Raw genomic sequence first — 27,563 nt, 5'->3', positions numbered from 1 at the left:
AAAGCAGCCGAGAGTATAGGAGGGGATGGGAAAGAGAGGATGAATGAAAAGAGGGTTAATGAGGCTGTCTAGGACCACCAGAGACCTCTCATTCCATGTAAAGCCTAGCCACATAAACAGAGCTTTTGGCACAGCTGTGACCGAGTGAGCGGGAGAGAATCTCCCAGGCACAGGAACCTTCATGCATATCTCTGCCTCTCAGCAGCCTGACTCCTGAAAGTAGCAACATTCAAACAACCTTAGCAGAGACTAATCTGTCTGCCTTCTTTATTCGGTTCCCCCGATAGAAGGGCTGCAGTCACTTCTAAAGGCATCTGCAAATTGTCAGGGAGAAATAACATACTGCTGTCTATTGAGGATGAATGGCCCACATTCCTGCTGCGTTATAGTCATTTAATTCTCCCCCTCAGTCCTCTCACCGTGGCTTTAACAGATTACACTTGGCAGAGGCTGGATAAAGGGCGGTGGCGGCTTGGCGCGTGCTTTCCCTGGAGAAACAAACACTTAAATGGATGCAGCTGAATGTATCCCTCAAGAAAAATACATTTCAAGAACCCTCTCTAAACAAACTGAACTCCTCAAAGAAAACTGGGATGATTATCAGAAAATCATTACGCATGAAAGTTCCTAAAGGGGTAAAAATTCGATTGCACCACAGCTAAAACTACCCCGGTAGCCTGGATGGCGAAATGAAAATGCAGACATGGAGATGTGCTATTTTCCCTCCCTTTCTCTTCCTTCCTCTCTGAAAGGGACATGGAGCGTAATGAGCACATTATTAGGGACAATTTATCTTCATTTTCCATTTTTCAGCAGCAGAGGGAAGCTCTGACATCATGCCAGTGACAGCGCAGGGAGGGGAGCCAGGTGGGTGAGTGGTCGGAAGAGTGGAGGGAGGAGAAAGGGCACAAATGAAGCACAAAAAGGTGGACAGAAGTGTGACGAAAAGGCAGCAGAGAGAACCAAAAAGTGTGTGATGAACCAAGAAAAAGGTGAGGAGGAGGGGGAGGAAAAACACTTTCTGATAGATATTGACAGAAAACCACCGAGAGCTACAACACAAGTTCAGGCTGCTGGATGGTGTTTGCCAAATGCTTGCAATTGAGTCTGATTGTGTGATGGTCCCATTTCCTTCTACTACGGCTCATCGGACACTTGTGAAAAATTACTGCAAAGTGCAGATGATGTGTTTCTGACAAAAAGGAAGACTGTAAGGGGGAGGACAAAGAAGGTGACAAAGAAATGAAGGAAAGCAGAAGGAACAGAAAGCTCGGTTTGTTGGCCAGATTTATACTCCCTTGACGACTCACACACACGCTCACACACACAGGCAGACAGCTGTGGACACCGAGGAGTGAAGTGGTTCTACTATTACTGTTACACTACTCAGGAGGCTGACAACCCTTTGGCTCCGCTGGAGACATCATCAGTCAAAGTAGCAACATCTGTGTTTGTGTGTGCAGTGAGTCTGGGTAATAAAAAAACAATCTCACTTTAAGAACATTTGCACAGCAACAACGATAAGCTCTGAACTACCGCTAAGTCAGGCTAGTGTAATAAATAAATACAAATGCATGTGGAAAGGCCTGTGATGTTTAATAAAAGGCTGGAAAAACAACAGATTCACCCAAAATTAAAACATGTAAAGACAGTTCCATCCCACTGAGGAAAGAAACAGCATGCGGCCACGAGAAACAGCTAGCAGCAAGGCCAAGACTGACCTTTCATTACACTTCCACAGTCGACACCCAGCTGCCATCATTAACTTCTGCCTTTTTGGTTATTATCCCATGTGATTCAAACAGATGCAAAAGCAATTTCGCTCAATTAAAAATTATTTTGCCAGTTAATTTTTATCATAAATATCTGGTTGATGCGCTACAAGCAAAATGAATAAAAATACGTTTCATTATGCAGCTGAACCTTTTCATCTTAAAGCACTGTGTGTTCCTTCAGAAATTTAAAGCAATACTAAACTTTCAGAGTTTGCAGAATTTACCTGAAGTGCGAGTATTGCCCTTAAAATTTTACGAGGATAGCTAATACATTACATAAAAATGTTATGTAAAGTTATTTAGCAGCACGTTCCCAGTGATCTTGCTACAATGCACGTGTGCTTGTTAGAATGTAAAAATTGCAGCTGGTCATACGTGAGCATTAGACACAAATAAAATAAATAAGATGAAGTTGTGCACACACACAGCACCTTTATGTAAACACAACAGATGATGAGCTGAAGTAACACAACCACCAAAACAAAACAAATTCACCTTGTACGTCACCGTCAACGAGGGCATCTGAAAAAAATCCCAAGGCAGCATCAAGTCAAGAGGAAATAAGTGTCAGTTAACCTCAAAGTAACACCACACTGATTTTCTGAGTAACGTGTTATTTTATGACGTGGAGGCAAAACCAAAAGCGGAGCAGTGTTTCATCAGTTTGAAATTCCCACTGAATAATCATGGTTATCTGTAGTTGTCATTATTTGTCTAGACTATGATCTAATGTCCTGGAGATTCTACAGAAAATGGGAGCAGAAAATGAAAGGCTGCAGGCTGATCTCCGTCCATCCCTTCTTGCTGCTGTGTGGAAAACACCAGGACAAGATACGTGAGTTTAGCAAGAAAACACTAGTCAGCTCTTGTTTTTGCCTCATTTGCTCAGGATTCTCTTAAGAATGACAAACTAGTTTGCACAGGCACGCTTTCCAATTAATTATCTTCCTGATCTCTGGCATACTTCTCTCACGCACACAAAGCCACCCCCTTTCCTGCCTCAGTGATTGCCCACAACATAGCCTGGATAATGCACTCATCAGAATAATGGATTTGAAGGAATGCCATCACGTTTTGTGGAATCGTTTTCTTCACTTCCTGTTATTTCACTACACGGGGGCACCTTGTGTTTATGATTAAATGCTCGGTCAGTTATTTAACCACAAAACAAAAACTTTTTTTTCCCCTGAATGAATGCCACACATACGTAATATCAAGCAGTAGCCTTGATTCTCACATAAAACAAAACTAAAGGCAGCTGAAAATCATGGTTTCTGTGGCGTTCGGTAGTTAAACCTCTCGCCTCATTCACACTAGTTACAAATCTGAAATTTCGTCAAAGCAACCATTTCAAAAGCAATCGGATCAAAGTTGTTGCATGCGGTCGTAATAACCGTGCCAACTACTGTTTTCTTTTGTGTGACTGTAGCATAAGTGAATTGTGCTTGTGCAAGGTTGCACCTCTTTTAGGTGTGGTAACTGAAGCAACTGATTTATTTAAAACCAGAAAAGGCAAGTGAAGCTGCCTGGAAATAATTTAAACTTAGTTCTTCCTCTGACACAATATAGTTTAAAGGCAGATTATCAAATAATAATAACTTGGTCTCTATCAGAATGTAATCGGTAAAGGAGACGTGTGATCTGCACAAGCTGTTTAATGCTAAAGTGTTTTTGCTTGAGAGCACTCAATTAGCATAGTCTTTATATAACTTGTAACAAAAAAGCTAATGAATACCGATTCCTAGACTTGGTTTCTTAGTCTATGGTTAAAAGCAATACCAACTATGATAAGCAGCTTGTTATACTCTGAGCCAATATTTGTCTTCGAGCAGGAACTATGTTTTGGCGACACTCCAGGGCAACCACTGACCTCGCATTCACTCTTTGCTTTCAGCTTGAGTAAATGAAACAAAAGAGTCAGAAACATGCCTGAGAAATAATTATACAAGAGTGCATCCCTGTCTGCACAAAGCAAACATAACTGTATCGTTTAACATGCCAAGAAAGGAGGAACAAAACACAAAACACTTGTAACTTTTGTTAGCAGACTTGATATTAAAGTGTCAGTAATTTTATGCTGAGAATATATATAAAATACTGATCCACCGTATAGAGCAAGTATGTGTGTGCATGTGTGTGTGTGCAGCGGAGCACCTGCGAGGCTGTCAGGTCGCGTCATTCTCTCGTAAATGTCGTAACTCTGGGGTCCGTAGGGGTCGGTGTTGTGGAGCACGGAGCGGGGCAGAGTGGAGCTGTAGTGCTGGGGCACGGCAGTCATACTAGCCCTGACTGGAGACGAAGTGTGAGTGGGCTGTTTAGTCAGCGGAGGGTTGACGTTGTCGACCATCGTCAGAGGTGAGCCCATGCGGCCCGAGGGTGACCCTGCCGAGGCCTGGTAGGGTGAGGTGGTGCGGCTAGATCGAGAGTTTGTGGAGCCCATGCGACGCAGTGCGGCGGGGGAGTTTTTCTGAGTGTTGTAGGGTGAGCCACTGCTACCGCCGCCCGTAGTACTGGTTCGCTGGGCAGAGGGCAATGTTGTAGAATAGATGGCGGAGAGGGGTTTGGGTTCTGTAACAATGGGGGAGCCGTAGGCACTGCCAACTGAGGTACGCAGGGAACCACGGGAGGGGGACATACTGCTCGCGTAGGCTGGCGAGTGAGAGCGAGAAGGCACTGAGCTGACCCTTCGCATAGCTCGGCCAGGCACTGTTGTTGTGACCTGCAAGCAAGAGAAAAAAATAAATAAAAAGGCTCTGTGGTTTAGTTTATATCCAGGAGGAGCTATAAAATTATGTACTCCAATAAACTGACCTATGAAATAATAATGACATGCTACATAAAACAACATTGCATAAAACAATTCATTACAGGGCATGACTTTACTCTGGGACATATTTATTTTCCTAGTGCTCCCCTCCTCTGTTGTGTGACGGCGCCATTTGGTTTCTCAGCAGTCTCCATATACAAAGCTGTAAGAAGCGTGATTAGGTTGTGGTGCTCGATCCCTCTGTGCATTAAAGCCATAAATCACTAACAAACTCAACAGCAATTCTGGAGCAATTAAACTTCACGACCCTTTGAACAAGACGATGAGATAAATCTTGACTTAAACAACCGTCAGTACCTGGGCTGAAGCCTGTCCCTCAGCCCTGGCATTCCTCATCAGTGTGCCAGTGCCGGCACCGGGGAAGGAATGCTGCACCCTTAGTTCAGCCTTGCCCAGGTTCTGGCTGCTGAGGTAGCTGCTGCTGGCATCCTGGTAACCACTGTCCGAGTACGAGTTCATCTGAGCTGAGCTACACGAATTCCCTGCAGATCCTGAGAGATAATGAGAGAAAAACGACAGACGAGAATGAAATGCTGGGGGAGAGTATGGAGACCGGTTAGAGGCACCGGGACACATCATAAAGGGTTTCATAACAGATGTGACCTTTACTTAGGATAGCCTTACTAATGACAAATGGCACGGCAGGGGGGTGGGTAACAGTTTTGTTAAGCTATTACTCAGTGTGCCATGGTAAATATCCAGCCTTTTATACCATATGATTATACTGATAACAGTTTATCCTAAAGAATATAACAGTGAAAGACAAAAAATAAAGAGTGTAATCGTAAGGTATAAAATTTAAGAAAATTGTTTTCAAAACTAGCATCAGTGTAGTGGAACAACGCTGAGGCAAGAGAAAGCGAGCAGAAGAGAGGGCTGCAGAATGTAGAGAGAAGCCAACAACAGACCCTCACTTTCATGAAGGGAGGACTGCTCCGGGGAGTACAGAGACACCTGCTCTGACTCCGTCCTGATGCGGTACCTCGGGGACTGGGAGCTGTCAGTCACCCGAGACTTTGTGTCCCCCGAGGCAGAGGCATCTGAGAAGACACGGCAGAGCAGAAAGTCAGGCAGAGAGGTGGAGCTTCAGGTCTGAAATAATCTCACAGTTTTTGGTTTTGGGGGCTGAGAGTTTACAATAGTCGTTAAAGCAGTCAATATTTTATGGAACTGAAAGCAAACAATAAGACGGTAATTTCAGCAACATTAGTTTCACACTTGTATACAGTTGGAGTCATTAAATTTTACTGCCATACTAATTTGGGAAGTCAAAATTGGGCAGCATGTCACTTCAATTGTGTATACAGCCATGCTCTAAATCATTTCACAGCTCTAACATTTCCCTGCATCCCCTCTCGCGTCATGCATGGCAACAACGAGTGAGGCAAACAGAAGCCGAAATTAGCTGTCTAATGTCTCTGTGCACAATGTTTCTCCACAGTCACAATCTAGTTAAGCGTGACCAGAGTCAATGGATTCCTCTGCAATCACTAGAACAATTGGCAGTGAATGAAGGGAAGGAAGAAGACAAACATTGGTGGTCTGAGTTTGTCAAATCCTGCCCGGTTAGCTAGCGTGTGAATGAAAGCTGAATCCCGCGACTGAGCCGCCTTGTTGTCAAAACTGACCCGTTGAATAAATGTGTTGACATGTAGGCTTTGTGCATTTGACAACCTGGCATCTTGCACTCCCACCTTTGGAAGACTAAAGGTGCTTGCCTATTTACTGAAGGGATTGAGTCAAAGCAGATCAAAGCAGATCTGGGGTCAGACTGTCAGAAAGCACAGTGGGGGTGGCCTGTTGTGAGAGAGGCATCCCCCATGTGGCTTCAGAGAGTCCAGTCTGCAACAAACTCTGTGTCAACTGTGTCAGTGCAATTTAATACATGGATACTCGCTCACATTTTTGTGTGTGTATTTTTAAGTTTGCAACAAAGATGAAAAGGCATTTATTCGCCAAAGACATCAAACAACTCAACAATCTGAATTCTGACAGTGACTCTTAGTCTGGTACACACACAGCATGTTGTTTAGGACATTTTGTACCAAGCGCTCACTCTGTCTGATAAATAATATGCCAAAAAGGCAAAATAGATGAGAAACTGGAAGAGACAGAGAGCGCAAGTGCGGAGGGAAACCGAAGCCTTTTTGATCTGTGTAGAAGATTACACACATAGTGAATCTATTTCGGATAGTTATTTTTTCCCCACGACTACTGACTAAAGAGGGGAGCAGCGGCCACTTCTTACATTTAGGCCCCAGCAGTGAATTTCAAAACTTATTTTACAGCTCAACATTTATCTCTACTGCTTGCCCTTGCTTTGCTAATCCCACTAGTAGATGTCTAAGCGCTCTGCCCCCAATTTTTACATTTTCTTGTCTATTAACAATGCATTAGATAAGAATGTAGAGTGTCTGTAAACTGGGCAGCACCAAGCAGAACCCAAACAATCAACTCGTGCGTTTCCTATTTTCCCCAAACAATTTATTTCCCTGGATTTAAAGAGGATCTTTCTGGTTTGTGTCCCCAGCTAATTAATGTGCTGGAAAATGATGCAGAAACTGGATTTTCAGAGGAAAGGAAAGAGTGACACTGGGACGTCACGTATGAGAAAAGTATATTTTGACACCCAGGCTGAAAATCGATATGAGCACATACAGGATTAGAGCCCAGGTATTAAAGTGAAAAAAATAAAAGTTGTATTACCAATCTACCAAGGATGCAAAAGGCAAGAAAGGGCCAAACAGTGGGAAATTAAAAAAAAAAAAAAAAAAAAAAATCAATGTTACAAATATTGAAACAGTATTATTTCGGCACCCAATAATGATTTAGTTTTAGCTGGTTCTTTAGCTTTTGTTTTATTATTGAGACTACATGCTGTGTGTCCTTCTGTGTGTACCACTGGTCAATGCTGAGATAATGGAAAATGCTTGGCGTCCTCTGTGGGTGACTTTTCTTGTATACTGCGGGTCCGTATTTGTGAGGACTAAGGTGTTTTAAATGAAAACACAAGTGTTGCATGGAGTAGTAACGATGTAGTGGTCAACACTGGTTTGTTTGTAGCTGGTGACACAAATCTCCTTTGGGGTTGTGTTACAAAGGGTAACCCTGGCCACGTACCCTCCGTAGCGGCTCCTTGTGGCAAGGGAGCAGCGGAAAGTAGCCAAGTGGGAATGTAGAATAATAATCTTCTAGGATTTGGCTCCGACTGCCTCTTTTCCCCTCGAAAGCCTACTAGGAATAACCCTTGAAGCTCTTCTCTGAACAGAGTGCTTTCTGTCATATTGCAGGGTTGCTTATAGAACAAAATCCCAGATTTTCCATCAGAAGATAGCGAGGTTGGTCTCTGCCTATGAGCTGCCCATTGGAAAAAAAAAAGAAGAAACTACTCAAATGGTCATCAAATTCTTTATTGATTTATAATGAGGTGTCAAAACTCGTCATTAAGGGGAGAGGAGAGGTCGTCGAATACCATATTTCAGTCAAAACCTGTTTTACCACTCCAATAAATACTTTCTTTATGATATCAGCTACATTTTGCTGCACACAACAGTGTTTCATTTGTGTGCCAGAAACCCTCACGCCCACTTTCTATTTGGGTCAATGGGACAGTTATATGGTACTCCTGTGACTCTGTCTTCTAGGACCAGCAAAGCTCAAGTCTGTTGGCTTACAATGTTACATCACAGGTGAAGAATTATGCATGCAGAGCCAACGCTGAGGGAGCAGCAGCAGGTTAAATATAAAAATGTTCTCCTTTTAAATATTTTTAGCTGAACATTTGACCTCTTTCTGTAAATATAGGTAATTTTTATCCACCTGAAATAAACACACAAGCACATGTCTCGTGTGAACACGCTTATTACAGCACTGGAATGATGTATGTACAAATGAATAAATAAATAATTAGAAGAGGTATCACTCCACCCAGCAACACACTGCGATATATTGAGACTGTATTTGCGCAGCTATCAATCAGCAATATGTAAAATCTGGGAATTTTTCTCCCTTCAGACATCAAATAAGAAATGGCTCTTAAATCTATTATAGTTATAGAAAACATCCATCCATATACAGCCTTATATTTCTGTCTTCTAGGCATTCAGGAGGTGTGGAGTGTATTCAAGTGGACAGCTGGCCAGGTGCCTCTGTGATGATCTGACAATAACTGCTGGTTTCAAGCACGATTATTTCACTTTGCAGGGTGGTTACATTTGCTGTTACATATCAGGCAGTGTCAAAGCTGTAGTGTCTGCCCATTTATTCTGTGATTTTATGCTGTAATAGCTTGTAAAACACACAACACTACATACTGATTTTTCCAAAACACATTAAAAATGTCACGGGGTGACATTGCACATTTTTTTTAAAGTTGTTTATTCCTAACTTTTTGATCATGTTCTTGTTGACCAGGTAAAGCTGACCCACGAGTCTTGGACAATACAGCGTACAGCCAGGACTGATCTCTACAGTGATCAGCAATAATTTTATGTCTTTTGAAGAACTTGGGACTATGTTTGGCATACCTTCAAAGCATTTTTTAAAATATCTTCAACTGTGAAATTTTATACTGGCTGGGCAGTCTAATGACATGAATCTTCCCTCTCCATCTACCTTAGAAGATTTCTTTATGACACAAATTATACACAAAGAATCATTTCATAAAGTACTGCATGGCGAACAGATCTGACCAATGATTTACCCGAGGAAGAAAAGTTATAAGGAAGTTATTCTGGTGAATCAGAAAGTGTAAAAATGTATTCGACAATAAATGTAATTGTCTGAATGGATCTCTGTTTCATTATATGTGGGAATGCAGCCTGATACTCTTGTTCTTGGTAGAGCAGGGGTGTCAAACTCAGATGCACAGTGGGCCAAAATTCAAAAGTGAAACAAGGTCGCATATATATATATATATATATATATATATATATATATATATATATATATATATATATATATATATACTGTATAATACCAGTAGGCCAGCTCTAATAATAATTTGGTATAGCTTCGCGGGCCAAATGTAATTGGGCTGTGGGCCAAATTTGGCCCGCGGGCCAGAGTTTGACACCTATGACAGTCTTGTATATATGTAATCAGATTACTGGTGAAGAGGTGCCTCTTCCTAATCCTGAATTATGCTTACTGAATATTTACCCAGATGGGTTTGTGATCTCTAAAATGTCAGGTCTTTACTCAGTTTCTGCTTTATGGAAACCGAACAGTGCACAGCTCGCTCACAGAAGAAAAACAACCTGTGCCATTTTACAATGACTTACAGGAACGACTTATCATTTTGCTTTGGAAAAGATAAGCTGCCTGACAAAAAAGGAACGTTTTTCACAAAAGAAGCATTACAAGTTTTGGGGTATTAGGAACACTTTCTGAAGCTTACTGAAGAATAATATTTTAGCAGATGATCCCAAGCTTCCAATTTTCCACCTAAACAACAATAACAACCCAATCACTGTATACTTATCACCTAGCTATACTCTACATATAAAACTGCCTCTGCCTTTTATCTTCAAAACAAAGATCATTAAATAAAGTATTAAAAAGTCAAACATGATACTGACATGTTGAACTGCCAGCATGAAGACAAATGCATGTTTGATAAAGAGTAGGGATCGAAACACAGACAGACAGACGAGGTACAGAAAAAGGAGAAAGCTCCATTTCTGGGGTGCGTGCTCTCTTCTTGCAGATGTACAAGGTGCGACTGCACTGACTTTTCCTGAGGCTAAGTCAGTTCTTTCTACAGTAACACTTCCCCTCCGATCTCTCAGTCGGTGGAGATGTACGGTGGCTCATGAGGCCAATAAGCCTCAGAGAAAACTGTGGCCCATTACACTCTGTGCCACACATTTTGAGTTCAACTCATTTAGATTGGACAAAGTACATTACCGCATCTGACTATCATTTATCATCTACAACACAATGAGAAATCAATACAAAGAAAAACAATGGCACCGATTAGTACCCGACTCAGTTGTAACCCTAATGAAATGGATTCAGCACGGAAATTGGGACTCGGGCAGAAAACGAGAAACCCATGTGATATTAATATTCCCACTGCATATGTACAAGTGTAACCCCCCCATAGGCTCTTTTGATGGGATCGAAAACAAAAGATTAATGACCACTGCAGAAAGTCAGTCTTCCACTATGCAATTAATAAGCCATGAAAGACATTAGTAAATTTAATCCATTATCTGTTGTCTCCTAAACATCCTTGAAAGATGCGGGCTAAACAAACAGACCAACGGGGTCTTGAGAGAGAGTCTTCTGCTACCTGCCAATGATGGCGTTTCATCTGAGTGGGCAGAAATTGCTTAAGTAACTATTAACACAAGAACATGCCTGGGGCTGTCAATTGCGCGGTTGAAAACACTTGTATTAGCACAAATTATTGTGGAAATGTAAAACATGTCTGTACTGCACACCATGCACACACACAAACACACAAAACGTATATTTTATTAAGTCTAGATACATGCACAGCCCTAGCTTTGCAGAGGGAGAATTGAAAAGCACTTAGCTTAGCCGATATAACTCACTAACACTGCATAAACTGCATGTTGTTCTCTCAGGTTCTAACAGGTCCAAAAAGAAAATAATCAGTTTTAAATAGGAAATATTTTAATATATACTTTTAGTTTGAAACCTGCAGAGAGCTTATCTGAATAAACTATGTATTGTAGTATAAACTATAACCACAGCAGTCAGTGCCCTTGAGAAAGTAGGTGAACCTCATGGCCCATAATGTTTTAGCACTGCGGCATGTGTAATTATTAACTAATTATTGACTAATTTCAGGTCTGGGTACAGACTCAAATGGGGGAGTGTTTGCTTCAATTCTTGATTACTCCTGCAAATACGCCGATATAAAAGACACCAAATATAAATGTAAACGGACACAGCGTAAAATGAGAAATTATTTTATGAGCAGCAATAGCATTTCAGTAATTACCTGCAGTTCTCCAAGGTAGGGACTTCTCAGATGAGCTGTGTGGGAGAAAAAAAGAAAAAGAAAAAAAAACAACAACAGATGAAAAGGTGAATAAATGCACTACGAACCACAGACACCACAGTGGAAGATATGAGTGAAATCATCTGGACGAGACACCTTGGAGCCTCATCTACTTGTGCCTTTTACAACAAGATTAGAGATGGTAATCAGTGCTTTTGAGATAAAACAGCTAGAGGTTCAAAGGATGCCGCCAAAGTGGAGCTGTTTGCATCTCAGATGAAATCTAAATGAGTCAGCTAGCATTTTGTTTGCACACTGCCAAAAAACAGAAATATATATATACATATACACACACATGCAGGACCGGCAGCTGTTTTTCCACATTCATTTCATTCATTTAGTAAATATGCTAAGTCAACGGCCGAAGGATGGAATATAACCTGAAGGGAGCTGAAGCAGCGCAGACACATGAGAAACCCTCTCCGAGTAAATCAAAAAGTAATCACATTGTACATTCACACCCTCTGTCTTTAAGCTCAATGTCCTGACATGCTGACATAATCCTGACATGAATACCAGTATTTATGCCAGTGGAGCCTGTATCCCACAGAGGTAGTCACCCTCCAGAGAGAAATGCAGGAGAATAATGATCCAGCCAGAGAGAAATCACAGTTTGGGTCCATTATTTGGGAATAACACAGACAGTACCAAGCAACAAAATCAGAAAGAATCCAGTGACAGTGTGTAGTAATATAAATGGTCTTATACCAATCAACTGCACAGAGCGTTTTTGGCATGAAAGCATGACACAAGCTTCTAGTACGGTTAGCTTTAGTAGTAAACCCATTGGTCCTAGATCCATCTGATGTTTGTAGGCTTTACTGTATATAGGAGGCCTTAATTTTCCTAAATTTCAATTTGTTTTCTTTTCCAGGTAGACAGATGACTGCAAGCCTCTTTTTTTTTCTTTTTTTTCTTTTTTTAAATATTACAATATATTTTGTTTAACCCAAGACTTAAAAACAAAGGTTACTCAGTTTTAACTACTTAATTCTATTTAAAGAAAGAGGCCAGTTACAGTTCAGTGCAAATCCTCGATCATGATAATCCTAAATTCTAACCTAGAATTCTTATTACAATGCTGAAACTACAACATGATCTGAAACAAACTGAAAGCTAAATTATAGCAGGTAACTTCTTGTTTTAGAAAACTTAAAATAACCAAAGGGTGGTTGAAAAGCTAACTAAAATGTAAGAGAAAATTCAAATAACATTGTAGTGAATGGACTGGACTCAAATGAATACAGCTAAGAAGAAAGAGCAGTGTGGAACAGACGAGCAAGTTATCAGGTACTAAATAGGACTCTAAACTTATTATTTTAAGTATGTGTGAACATCAAATCAATGATCAAAGGTAAAAACCACTCACTCTCCTGTTCCAGAGTCAGTTATTACGAGAAACCGAGGCCAAGCAGGAGACCTCGGAGCAGTGCAACCACCCCGTTCTTTTTCAGATCTCCCATTTGCCAATCATTAATATCAAGCAAAGTGTTGCCGCTATTTCTTCCCAGTTAAGGTGACACTAAATGAGCTTTAAGAAGCACTTTCTTAGAATTTTAATGAGCATGCAGGCAATTAAAAAGAGGAAGTTGGGCGAGCTGAGCTTCACTGAAGCATGGGAGATAAAGCAGAAGAATGGCTACCGTAACGATTATGCGCCACCCGTGCTGCATGCTGACCGGCAGGCAGAGCGAAGGCGCTGCTAAGTGAGAGTAAAAGTGCCAATGGTGATACACAACAGGCCTAACTGTGACATGACACTTTATTTCCCATCGGTCCTTTTGGCTAATGAAAGGCTGGCTGGGTGTGGAGGTTGCATCTTCTAGTTAAGTTTGCCAGAGGTGAAGTTTGATGGCCACCCCCTGTCTGCTTGTACAAATGAAGGCGGAGGCCAGCTCTGGAGGTGTCGCGAAATGTAATGACTCCAATCTGAACCCCTCAAGTGTGTTGTCACCTCTGCTGTTGTCCTGCTGTGCTATTGAGCCAATCAGTGTGACCTCAATGCTTGAGGCTAATCTCCATTCACTCGCAAATGTCGAACCACAACCATATCATTCGTCTTCATGCTTTAAAAAAAAAAAAAGGTGTGAAAAGCGGTGTTGTATGTTTTCCTTATAGGATCCTAGGAGGTGGTTTTAGTCTCTCAGTCTAAAGTGTTTATATTTACACGTACATATACAGGCTTTAAAACATCATGCATTAGTCTTATATTAGCACAAGACTATCTGGATAACAGCAGTAGATTTCAGGTGAAGATGGGTTGTAGGGCATCCATGATGGTGGGAAAAAAGGCACCCCGTCAAAAGAAAATGCAAGAGACTAAAAAACAAATCAGAAAAAAAAAAGCCCTGCACACTTAACTCGCAGGAAATTTAATTTAATGCTTTTTCAAACAGACATCACAAAGCTCAACCAAAACACTGATTGTGATCTGCATGATGAGAGCAGGGCTGGATGATTAGAGGTAAATATTTAGGTGGGACTTTGCCGACAGACATCGGGAATAAATTAAGTTTAAATAATAAAAAGCATCCTAAACTGCAGACTCGACTGTTTGCTAATAACATTGTTTCAAACTTCATTCAAACTCAATTAACTTGTTCAGAGGGTCAGACTATGGTGACATTTTAAGAATGTGCCTTTTGAGCATAAAGAACATGTGCCCATACCTGGCATTTCTGCTTCTATCCATGTACCTTGTGTCACATTCAAATACCAAAATATGCAACTCTTTCCTACTGAAATAAGCGGAAGGTGCATATCCTGATGTTTCATAACAGAAAGGAAGGAAAAGCGGAAGCAAGGCTGGCTCAGTCCTGCAGACAGATACATATTTTACTGAGTTTATTTACCATATTTATGTGAATTTGTATCTTTTGCAGCGCTGTGAGGGACTCTACTGTATTTTGTTAACATTTAGGGTTGCATTTTCTCTCTGTGCCTACACTAGTTTCCTCTGGAAGCTCCAGTTTCTGCCCACAGACTAAGTCAGCATTCCTTTTACCTCAATAAAAGGAAGCTGAAACTGGTAGTGTTGTCATACACAACTAAACCACATTCCAGTAGCAGCAGTCAGAAAAAAGGCTTTGTTTTTTCTCCATATCAAGGTAAACAAATTTTGCCATCAGTAGCAATACTTGGGTATAAACACAATGTACGGGTTAACTAGTGACAAATGAACAATAGTTTTAGGACAACATTACACGTTTTACAGTCTTACTATTATTTTGCTTGCAGCTGCCATCTTGAATTGCGAAATCGAGGTTGGTGTGGCTACTCAGACTTCACCGACTGGAAAGTCTGACACCACTTTAAATGGAAGGCAGCAGAAAAACAAACTTTTGAGGTTGACTAGCAATTCTGAATTGTACAAGGGTGTGTTCCAGAGTTAGTTATTATGAGTCTTGTGTTTGTGTTAGGCCTGTGATTGACTGGTAAACCACCCAAAGATGTACCTCTAGCTCAAATTTGGCTGGGATAGCCTTTGGCCCCAGATGCCTATGCTTTATTTAAGCTTTTTTTTTTTAAAAATCGATGGATGTTCTGTGTTGCTTAGCTCAGGTGTGGCAACAAAATGTTGAGACAAACATGTAGATAGCACTAACAAAATACAGCTGATGGATCCAAGCAATCCAGGTGGTGCTTGCATTTTTTTAGGAGCACAGGCATGTCAACATAAAGAGATCTCTGACAGTTTGGCTCAGAGAGCATATCAACCCAAAGACATTTCATGTTGAACGGACTGCATGCTGAACAGTTTGCAACAAATGCATGTTCCATTACATGCATAACACAGACACATGCTGCTAGAAGATAAAATGAGTGAATGGAAGGCCAGTAAAATGTCATAATTTGTGGGCAAGAGAAGTGCAAACAGCAGCATTAGCAATGTGAAAAAAAGAAAGATTTCTAAAGCGGTACAGAGGTATCCGAGTGGTATCTGAGGCAAGATAAGTAGGTGACTAATAGCTATGAAGACAGAAACAGCATACTACTATCCTAGCAAATACACGGAAAGCCTTAAGTCCCAAGCTGACAGCCCTAACAACCGAGCTATAGGGCAAGCCTCATTAAAATCAAACCACAGCAACAACCTGTGTCTGCCAATTCAGTCGAGTTTTTTTCTTGTGATGCTTTATAAGTGACAGTTAGTCGCCTACAACAAGACGACTGCATGTCCAACATTGCCTGGGATTTTGGCATTTGGCTCATTTAATCCACCAACTACTCTGAAAAACACTTTGTTTTGCAAGCCAAATGTCACTTATGGACCAGTGGATCAAGACAATGAGCTGAAAGCTACACAAAACAGATTTGGGTGATATTTCCATTGTGTCTAGCGCACACAAGATTTGATATTTTAGGGAATAATTAGGTTGAGTAAACAAAGACTGCTCTGTCCTCAAGCTTTATTGCCAAAATTAATCTTGATATATGAATCATTTGTTAAAATATTCCCTTGCATGGACGAATAAAGAACAACCATAGTGTGGTTGGACACATTAAAACTGTGGTCCAAACAACATTTTCCTGAAAGAGGAAATTAAAGTAATTACTGGGGCTGTGTATAATTCAGAGAGCTGTTGTCCACACCTCTTTGGCAGCACTTAAAGCTGCTGTATATCTGAACCCCTCTAAAAAGGGACAAAGGGGAAATGGACACTTACTGTGCAGTGCTGGTAGGTGGGTGCTTTTTAGAGTTATGCAGGCTGGAGTGCAAGAATGCACTATCTAAGGGCATAGGGCTTATTATCAGGAAGCCAGAAAAGTTCAGAGAGCCATTAAAGCTACTTTTGAAACAAAGTGTCATGTATCCAGATATATCCCAATTGTGTTACGGCCCATTTGAGAGTGAATGTAGCAACATGCCATCAGAATTTATATTTGCTGACCACTTGTGAAGAAAATAGCTCGCCCCACACTCATAAAAAGCACTATACAGAAGGATGTAGTATGTAAGAGATTTAAGCTATTAGGGGATAAACATAGATAAGGGTAGGGTGGAACCTTAAACTAGAGCTACAACTCCTGTCATCCTTACATGCCCATCTAGAGGGCATTGTATGGTGCAAGATGTTTAAGGAGAGGCAGCAGCAGCTCTGGTGTTTCATGCATCTAGATGTATCAGAAGCTTGAAGAACCACCTGTAGCAGCAATAATTAGAAGTAGTTGTTTCTTTTTGGTTATATGATGAAAGAAAAACCTCTACGATTAAAATACATGTGTGTTTACAGGTGTAGAGTGCAACAAAAAGATGACTGTACCTTAGCTCTGACCACATGATCCAAACAACATAATGAGTAAATAGCACTTTTCTGTCATTTCTGATCACTCAGGCCACTTTGACACTATTCATGCAGGACTTTTAGCATTTCTCCTCGGCACACACGCTCATCAGTTGGAATTTGGGGTTCAATGTGGTGCCTAAATACACACTTGTAGGAGCCGGGAATCTAACCACCAATCTTTCAAGTGCAAAGACAGTTTACATAATTTGTGACCTCATCATTATTTTTATAGCAGCACTCAGGAATCAAACCTTACAAAGAGGCATAATACTTATGACTAAACCAGACATCAGAGTATAGCTTGGTTAACTCCAAGTAAAATACTCAGACAGTATAGCAGGATGCGGTTTCAGTAAACCAGACATTCAAAGGAAATGATTGAAAGACACAAATAACTCCCATCATAATGCTCACAAATTCTCTTACTCTCTTACATTTAACCTCATTTCAGCTTAAGATACTAAATTTCTTTGTATCTAAAAGTGCAACTATAACAGGATTCATGTTTACGATGCGTGAGCTTTTACCATTGTCACGGAAACCTCGGTACAAATCAATTTTGAAGTGCTTCATTTTTAGTTTTAATTAAAAAAAATAGCTTGCCATCAAAAACAGAACATTAAAAAACAAACAGTAATACAACTTTAATTATCAAGCATTTACATCAATTATTGTTTCTCTGAAACAGGAATAATTTAGTCATAGTCCTGTGTTTGGGACATTAACATTTACAGTTACGTTACGTGACAAAGCCCTAAAAACAATAATAAATATACTGTGCAAGTATTTTGGTTTGTGCATTTGCAACTGTCACTGCTCATTGCCTTTATTCTTTCTGTCGCTTACATATGACAGAAGAGGACTATGGATGCATTTTACAGCAGAAGACAATAAGACTGCTGTTAAAACTTCCTTGCAGCTGCCTTGTGAGGCTGTTGAGATATTTCAACGTTATATTGAGCCTTACAAATGAACCTGACATGTGTGAGCCACAGCAGACAGGACAGAATGTGTGGTCACTGAGGTGTGATGATCAGGCAACCTAGTGTCTTTGCTGATGAAGTGGGAACGCGCTCACAGAGCCAAGTCACTGACAGCAATGCTTCGCTGAGAAAACAACACCTCACAATCATGCATGCTCACACATATAAATGCATACATACATACATACGCATGCACATGCAAGGAGTAATTCTGTTCATCTCAGATTAATGCACAAGAGGGAGAAATATTTTAGATTCATAGTCCAATCACTGAGCATCATTGAGCATACTGGGATGCTCCATCACAATGCTATAATGCCATAAGGTTATACCACAGAGTATGGCCACTGCTGTGAAGGATAGAAAAGCCATGTGTTGGACTGTGGCTTCCTCTGTGTGTGTGTGTGTGTCTCTCTTCTCATTACCTGCTGCTACCAGCGCCGGGTGACTCAGCTCCGAGTCTGCATCTTTCCAGCTGATTGGCCACAATCTGCCTCTCCACTTCCAGCTCCCTGGTTAGCCGCTCGAACTGAAGCTCCTGCACATAAACACAATAAAGACAGTCAGGGGACCAAGGGTCAGAAATACATTCTCGCCCAAAAGAAATATGGACTTCTATTGGCAAATATGAAAAATATGAAGTCAATATGGGAGGGGAAGTTAACAGTTGGCAGCCTGCTCCAGTGTCATTGTGGTTCATCGCTGTGCATAGGTTAATGATGAGATTACAGACATCTCCTTAGAGAGATGCAATCACAAGTATTTCATTTTCCAAGCATTGAAGAGAACATACAACAGCTAGAAAACAAGCTGCTTCTTTCTTACTATAAAGATAAAAGCACGTGTATGTAAATAATCCCATCTCCTCCTTAACAGCTGAATGAAACCTTTCACCAACGACTTCACACTTACAGCGATTATTAATATCTATAGGTTTTTAAAAACTATTATAAATTCAAATTCTTTTGGTTTTTGTAAATATGTTCATCTCACCCAAATGCAATGTTGCATTCTCTGTAACTGTAAACAGCCAAGGTTTTATCATCTGACTATATACACTGATTTAACAAGATATTAAAAATAACCAGATAAATTAGCCAACCATGTCTATGCCATATGTGAGCAAAGTGAAGAGCACCACAGGCACTAATTAATAAACATAAAGGCTTCATTTTAAGGTAACAAAACAGTAATCTTCATTAATGAAGTGATTATGCACTTACAAAAAACACTACTGTGATTATTGTTTTCTATTATTTTTACACACTGTAGGCACTAAGTCCCAAACAGTTAATGCAACTACTTTATTAAACTCCTTACATGTCGACTGTTTCACTTGAAATCCTCTGTGATGATGTCAAGAGCCAAAATTAGAAAAATTGTCCCCTGTCCAAAAACTTATGGAACAAACTGTATGTACTTGTAGCCTACACGGCAATGCAATTTTCAAGCCCACACAGAAAGTCAAGCACCACTTCAATAGGTGATATTTGGCCTAGGTGACACTGTTCCTATGGGAGTTGAGGAGAAATCAGTGTTTGACTAATTATCTAGCCTGAACAAGGCCATTGCTTGCACAGATCTCTAGCTCCAAGCACTGCATCATGACAGTCATAAGACACACACAAGGTCTTTGGTACAGACTAAATAACTGCACACATGCACCCATTTGCACATTTTGGCGTTTTGTTTTTTTACTCACCACACTGCTAGGATAGCAGCAGAGTCTGCACTTGCTTTTTTCTTCCAAGAAGACCTCAGTTAATATAACTCAGTATATGAACAGGAGAATCGTTCCCTTGCTATCCTTAAAAGCTTGTTGCAGTTTCTGCATACATGCGTACGCTAGAGTCTCTTTGGGTCCGAATGACATTGGTGAGGATCTTTGTGGACAATCCGTGTCTGCCAATTCTTTGTAACCACACAATGGACCAACAACTACGCCTTTCAGGTGAAACCGAAGCAGACTTCACTGAAATACAACAGGAATAACACTTGGCTTTGGGGTCCGCACTGTCCGTGTCCTTAGAGTGTAATCCTTTCCTTAGCCATTCCAGTAATGCCCACAACCACGGTCAGTTTTATTCGCAGCCAGCTAAATCCACACACGAACACATTACCTGCCTATCACCTCCTTTTGTGACCTGACTGAGGAAATTTAGTCAGTTTAAAGCACCAAGACCAGCCTACTTTTCACACCTACTCTGTGTGCTCCCTGGGGGTGAACTGAAACTTCCCTCTACATTGTAGACATGCTCTGCCCACCCCTCCCCCAAACTACTACTTTGTACTCTCCACTGCTCACCTCTTTCCTGAAATCTACCTCAGTTGAAGATATGTGAAGCTTGACTTCAGTGAGAGAGAGTAAGCAGGTAGGAAAGCTGTTATGTTCTACTTCCTTGTGGGTTTTCTGCTTTTTTTCCAACGTGGCTGGGAACCCTTATTTGTAAAGCACTTCAAACACAACACAGTTGATCCAAAGTGCTTTAAAGGCACACAAAAGAAGAAAAAAGGACAAATGGAAAATAATGGAGGTAAAAATGCAGATAGTAAAACTACTAACAGCAGTGGTAGAGGCACATGGTTACACACAATACTTCAAGTTAAAAAAATAAAGAAATCCAGCTATAAAACCAGAGCTACTTATGTGAAGTCAAAGGCTGAGGGGTAAACAAAAAGTAAACGCATGATTTACATTTTTAAAATATATACTGGCAGTTATATAAACTAAACAATCATGTTTTGTCACTCATCTCTGATTAAACTTTGTCTGGTATTCATATTTTAAATTTGATTGGCTCTTGAGTGTCATTGCAGAGATTCAAGTTGCAGATTAGATTGTGTCTTTTTATATTATACTAATCATTTATTTGCCTAGCACAGGCGGGCTTTTGTAGGAAGACTCTCCAGGAACAAAACAAAAACAATCACGTCACCGTCTCCTGGTGCAAACATATGCCTACAAGCTTGCAGAGCGCACAAACAGCAAAGCAGGACGGAAACAGGGTGGCCACAGCAACACTTAGAGGAAGAAATGAGCCATCAATCCTTTCTGTGACATATAACCCCTACTGAGAGATTTAGTCGCATGAAAATTGCCAATTTCAACCCTTCATCCCAACCAGTCACTCCCGTTTCCATTCTCAGTTTTCTTGTGACAGATGGAGCTAAGTGTAAGCGGTCAAAATACAAATATTGAAATGAATTTCTGAACTAGACATATGCAGATTGTCAACAGGTTTGATACATTCTGACACAACATTCATTTTAAGAAGTTAGCTGTTACAAAATAGCTACTCATAAAAAAAATGCACACAGAGCAGGCCCAGGACTGAACACCATTCAGACCGACACAGCAAAACCAAAACTGGGGGTGGGTCCACTGCATGGGTCAACTCTCGTCAGTCACCCTCATCTCGACTGTGGTTGAAAGAGGTTGGTACAGTACCCAGCACCGCAATCGAGAGGGAAAAAATTAATTAAACTGGCGTTTAAATGTCAAGTGGTTCACTGCAGATTGAACACGTGCTGCATCTGCAGTCTGGAGGTGGTATAAGTGATCACCAATGTGGCAGAGGGCTAGTTTATATAAGAAGAATTTTCAGAGGAAACAAGTAGTAAGAGTTAAGAGAAGGATGCTGAATGCTAGTGACAACTGTGTGAGTCACAAGCAGAGAGAAAGAAAGCTGCAGTGATTCAAACAGAGCCCCATTCCTTCTGATACAAATCTTGAATTACTCCAGTCTGAGTATGGCACCTGTGTGCAGGAAAGAGAACATAAGGTGACAGTGACATTTATAGGAGAGATAATTCATATGGACACAAATATATTCATCAGCCACCTTGCTAAAACCCCACTGGATCATCTTTTGCTTTTAGAGCTGACTTAATGCTTCACAGCATAGATTCAACAAGCTGTTGAAAACATTTCTCAGAGATTTTGAGGAAATCCATATTGGCCTGATAGCTTCACACAGTTGCTGCTGATTTTTCGGTGGAACATCCATGATGTGAATCGCCTGTTTCACCACATCCCAAAAGTGCTCTGCTGGATTGAGATCTGGTGCCTGTGGAGGTCATTTGGGTATAGTGCCCATTATGGTACTGGAAGCAGCAATCAGTAGATGGGAACATTGTGGTCACAAAAAGATGGACATAGCCAGAATATTCAGGTAGGCTGTGGCATTTAAACAATGCTCAGCTAGTACTAAAGGGCCCAAAATCTCCCACACATTTATGCAATCACCAGTAGTCTATACTCCAAATTCTGATACTATCATCTGAATATTGCAGCATAAATTGAGACTCATCAGACCAGGCAACATTTTTCCAATTTGCTGCCTAATTTTGGGCAACTTATAGCCTCAGTTTCCTCTTCTTAGCTGACAGGAGCGTCACCTGGTTTGATCATTTGCTGCAGTGGTGCATGCCCTTCAAGGTTTGATGTATTGTACGTTTATAGATCCCCATGAGCATATCTTGATTGTAAAGAGTGTTTGAGTTAATTTGCCTTTTCCTTAGTTTGAAGCAGTGTTGCTCATTTTCCTCAGCTGTGGCATCAACAAGGCATTTTCACCCAAAGAAATGATGCTGAGAAATCCCATTAGATCAGCAGTTTTGGACCAACCCAGCTAGCACCAATAGCCACGCCATGTTTAAGGTCAATTAAATCACCTTTACTGCGCAGTCTAATTAAACTTTATCACGTCATTTTTTACCACATCTACATGCCTAAATGCACTGTATTGCTACCATGTGATGATGTGGCAAATTAGACATTAAATACTGCTAATAAGCAGGTAAAAAGGTCTACCTCATAAAGAGCCTGGTGAGTCTGTATAAAACATCAAGGTGACAGGACCATGCATATATTTAAAGAGCACACTCCCACTAGCACTGATAGTCTGGGAGCATTGGGTCAAGGCCTGGCTTGAAACAGTCAAGTATAAATGAGACTAATACATAGATATATGTGCAATTTCATCCATGTATAAACCTAAATTACAAAACAATGATCTTGCATGTGTAGAGCTTGAGTTATGCATGTTTTATGCTTCCTTTGACAGATGCTTATGGATAAGACTCAAACATATGGTGAGAAACACGCACAAAACTGTTTTGTTTACAGCCTGAACGAAGAGTGATTTCAGAGATTTCCTGCTCCTGCAAATGTCACTATTCTTGGCGCAGCAGTTCTATGCCTTCTTTCTCCTAAGCTCATAATCCAATTGTTTTATTTGGCAACGTGCGTCCTTCTCGAGTCCAGCAACTTCATCTCAGGCTGCAAAGTTTTTATTATACATTGGCACGAGTAAGCAAAACAGACACAGTTGTGTCTTTTTAAATACTTCACACAAACTGGCTGCTCTTTAATCCCACTGATGAATTGGTCTATGATCTTGATCAGGCACAGCACAGAGAGACATCTGCTGCAGCCATAAGGCTGTCACTATTGATATTCAGAGTTTCTCCCAGCCTATAGTAGGTGGACACACTGCCTGCAAGCCCACCCCAACCCTGTTGTTTTCTTACTATGGAGAAGCATGGAGACAGTCCAAAGTTTCCAGCTTGGAGCTCTGTCTTCCAGGTATTTTCTCCTGTTTGACAGCTTAATTTATGGTACCGAGTGAATCTCCGTAGAGCTTACGCCTATGCCGTGGGCGATGTCGTTGTTTGCATTCATACTTTTCCGCTGTGATCTCCTCATTGCTTTGCTGTTATGAGTGAAACTGAGCTGATCATGTTGAATTTGGATCTAATAAATCTTGAACAAAGCATTACGTTTTTGCAGGGACGCGGCAAGAACTCAGAGCTGAGTCCATACTGTCAGAGCTATGAAAACAAGAAAATCTGAATACGCCTGCAGCAGCACTGCTATTGCATTAGCAATGTGAGCGAGCTAGATACAATTGCAACCCATTACTTTTTGTTATTCTCCTTGTGCTAATCAATATACTGTGTTTACATGACATATTATTACTAAATAGACTTATCAGTGCTGTTAAGATCTGCATTGATTCACTGTGTAGCAATGTTTCTAGGACATTGCACATCAGGTTACCATGCATGTTACAGTGCTTTTCTTGCACACTGTTATGACTGTAGATAGTTATGACAATCCAATGATCCAATAATCAATTCAAGACTGATATATAAATAGTCAGGCATTAAAACAACAAGGCATCCTTCTTGTCATGCTGAGAGAATGGCCTCTCAGTTGGCACCAAGGATTACTGCAATGCCTCTTTATTATCACATCCTCAGGCTCTCCTTAGCAAAAAAGTGTTTTAGAGCTTTCATTTTCTTGCACACATTTCAATAGACTTTCCCCTATCCTGCATGAGTCATTAAGGCTATTATGAACATGACTTCAGTGCATCTATAATTACCTTGTTATAACAAAGGGCTGTGTGCCAAAATGGGGCCCATGGTCTGATGAAAAAGGGACAAGGATCAGTCTCATAAGTGGGGCTCATATGAGCCAGAGAGAGTGAGAAAGAGAAAGAAAAACGAGAAAAGTCACTGCTCTGTGGAATTAATATATTTTCTATTCACCCCCTTACAATAAGGCCAAGCACAGCAATAATGACCATTAGAAACTTGTTAAGCTTATACAAAGATTTTGGGCCCAGCCTAAGCTTCTATGGGTATAAAGTCGAAGGAGACGATAGGGACAACAGATGACCAATTTTCATGTGCCAACAGGGCCCTAGTGCTTTTATTTGTCATTACAATGAGCTTGTTTGGCCTGATCTGCCTGTAGTCACAGTGCTGAATCAGATCCTGTCCCCTTGTGTCCTTAAAAAGGCCCTAAAGAAACAAATGACACATGGCAGCAGATCATGCTACCAACGTACACGCTCCCATGTCCTATCTAGGGGTCCTGCTGACAGTACAGACCCATCAGAAATGCCTGAAGTGGCTTAACCCCAATGCTGCATCAGCATACAAACAGTGTATAAATAAAAGAAGCTTACACACACACACACACGCAAATCCCAAATGTCATGCAGCTGTATTAAAAAACCCCGACTTACACATGCCTTTAAAAAAAGAATGACTTCTTCGCAAACAGCATACTTCTACAATACAAAGAAAACAACAAACTACCGCATGAACCACTCCAACGATAGTGTAAACCTAAAACACATGTGCACACTACACATTTTCTCTTTTTTGAAAAGAGAAACAATAGTAAACCCCTTCAGCAAACATACCAAAAAATTGAAATGCTACTTTTCATGAACTTACAACAGTAAATACACCATATACAAAAGTTTGTGCATCCTACTGAGTCAGAACTGAGTGGGCTTCTTAGCCAGCTGAGTCCTTTTAGTCTTGAATTTATAAAGAGTTTTCATTTACAGATCACTGCTTGATATTTTCAAGCATCCCACTTAAAACCCTAACCACAGATTTTTTTAAGGGTGCTGAATGTTAGGAGGCTACTCTCATTACTTTAAGCAGTGGAGTTTGCAGTATCATTTGGTTCAACGTCCTACAGTAGAAGCCACCCTGGCTCCACCGCAGACCTAAAGCATTATATTTCATAATACTTGTTCATAGCACTGTCATAACAACTCTGGCCTTGTGCTGCTTAGCAGCCATTAATTAACTTCAATTTACAATCTTAGTCAGGAGCCAATGGTTGTAAATGTTGTTACAACAATATTTAAATAGTCAGAATTCATTAGCTTTGGAAACATCATCATCTAAAAATCCTTAATGACCAATCACGAGCTGCCTTACATGTCCTAAGGTCAATTAAGAACAGATGAGTTCATTAACTTCTAACCGTTTGCATAAAATTTTACACATGCCACAATTAACTCTATTAATCTGTATATTATTATTACTTTTTACATTCATGAATTAGTAACAGTGTATTTATTTATTTATGTCTTCACTTCAACAAAAACCCAGCAAGCATATTCTGCATCCAGCATCACCTTGGTGAGTATTTCTGCTTACAACTTTCAATTCTGGGGAACCGGAATACATTATTCCATCCATTTTAATGCATATCTAATGCTTTGAAAGTTCAGGTGTATCACTGTAAAGATTGATTGTAGAGGAATGTTTTACATCAAGTCGTAATGGGTGAAAGAGCCCGACCAATATGTATCCGTCAGCCAATATTTGCCTATAAAACATTTCAATTTATCGTACATGCTGTCGAATATATGCAGATATGACTAATACTTTCATCACTGTTTGTAGCATATGTAGCAGAGCACGTACAACAGCTGAGCAGGAGGTGGTGCAGAGTCAAGTGATTTCTTCAGGGCAACTTGCTAATTAGTAAGAGATGTGGTTAATATCTGATCTGACTGTCAGTCAGTGAAAGCGTAGGATGCACAATCAATTGCAGCATTTATATCCATTTTAGGTAACTGATATAGACTGTCCACTTAAAGAATGTAACAAAAATATGATTGTTCATTAAGGGGCAATGGGCCCTGACAGCTCAGCACCCACACTGCAGTGTTGCAGACGCAACTACGCAGTGGGAGAATGACAGCAGAGGTTATAGGATTTCTGCAGCAGCGGGGACAGAAAAGCAGGCCTGAGGTGTGAGCGAAGAGAACAAGCCTCAGAGCAGGCTGTGCGAACAGACCTGGAGGAACCATGCAGGGAATTTACTTACAAAACCTGCCACAAAGTCACCTTGCTAAATACTAAGGTTTTAGGAAACTGGCTGCAGCAGCATGCCACCATAGCAGAATTATAATAGCTATGTTGCAGAGAAAGACATTTATACAGTAAAGTGGCTTGCTGAGGTAAGAGAATATAAGCTATAGGTGAACCACGGGGAAAAACTGCTTTACCACCCACAGCTGTTCCAGAGCTTTTTATAATGCAAAAGCTCATTATATGACAAAAGTCCACAGTTATACTAACAAACACTAATGGAACAGCAAGCTCACAATAGAACATCATTTCTGCTAAGACTTTTAATACAACATTACAAGCTTTTAAAGCGAAAACTTGCTGAGCTACTAAAATCATGTTTTACATTCTTCTATAGAGAATAAATTGACTTTACTGTCTGTAGACAGATATGGAATTCAAGGTCATAGCAGGATTATCCTGCAGTAGAGGATTGGCTCCAATAACATTTGGATTTCTGGTACAGATCTCGGTCATTCCTGCCATCTAATCTAATTCTATGCTGTACCAGTACATTTTTACTACTTATGGCTCTGTTCACTGAAACCAAGGTTATTGTGGACATTATACTGATGTCAGATTACTTGGGTTATTTCATTCATAATTCTCTTTTAATTCCGTGAGGTTAAATCTCTTTAACCTGGTACGTTCATCACATGTCAAATCACATCTTGGGCACACAAAACGTCTCCTAACATAACAATATTTTCTCAGCTACAGTTTTTTTTTTATCCAAACTTTTGGCTTTGTATGCGAGTGGACAGGCACACAGTTCTGGCTATGAGTACAGCAGTACCACTTGCCTGCTGTTCCAACCTACTGTGCGCAGAAGACAACCAATCAGCAGAAAGTTGGTCAAATCCTTTTTTAATCAGTGGATGATCTAGAGACTGCACCACTAATTATTGTGAGCTGTGAATTATGCAAAGCAACTCTAGTACAGTTCAAACATTAGAGCTGGAAATTAGCATAATAGGTTCTCTTTAA

At 40.5% G+C, this 27,563-nt stretch overlaps 1 protein-coding gene across 9 annotated transcripts in view; it reads right to left on the bottom strand.

Moving 5' to 3' along the window:
- LOC100707624 (plakophilin-4) overlaps positions 1 to 27,563 on the bottom strand; it is an 87,147-nt gene that overhangs the window by 26,906 nt on the left and 32,678 nt on the right. For 3 of the 9 annotated variants that reach the window (XM_005452992.4, XM_005452993.4, XM_019353020.2), the window contains exons 3-8: positions 18,332 to 18,444; positions 11,576 to 11,610; positions 5,511 to 5,642; positions 4,900 to 5,093; positions 3,930 to 4,494; positions 2,271 to 2,297 (exon numbers count right to left, since the gene is read on the bottom strand). In XM_005452992.4, the coding sequence (XP_005453049.1) occupies positions 2,271 to 2,297; positions 3,930 to 4,494; positions 4,900 to 5,093; positions 5,511 to 5,642; positions 11,576 to 11,610; positions 18,332 to 18,444 (1,066 nt within the window). The remainder of the gene's footprint in view (positions 1 to 2,270; positions 2,298 to 3,929; positions 4,495 to 4,899; positions 5,094 to 5,510; positions 5,643 to 11,575; positions 11,611 to 18,331; positions 18,445 to 27,563) is intronic. The other 6 variants (XM_005452995.4, XM_019353023.2, XM_019353022.2 and 3 more) reach the window with 5 other exon arrangements.

Source organism: Oreochromis niloticus, linkage group LG16, assembly GCF_001858045.2.
Source record: "Oreochromis niloticus isolate F11D_XX linkage group LG16, O_niloticus_UMD_NMBU, whole genome shotgun sequence".
Taxonomy (NCBI): domain Eukaryota; kingdom Metazoa; phylum Chordata; class Actinopteri; order Cichliformes; family Cichlidae; genus Oreochromis; species Oreochromis niloticus.
The sequence above is the reverse complement of the archived record's forward strand: the minus strand, read 5'-3'. Positions and strand labels throughout refer to the sequence as shown.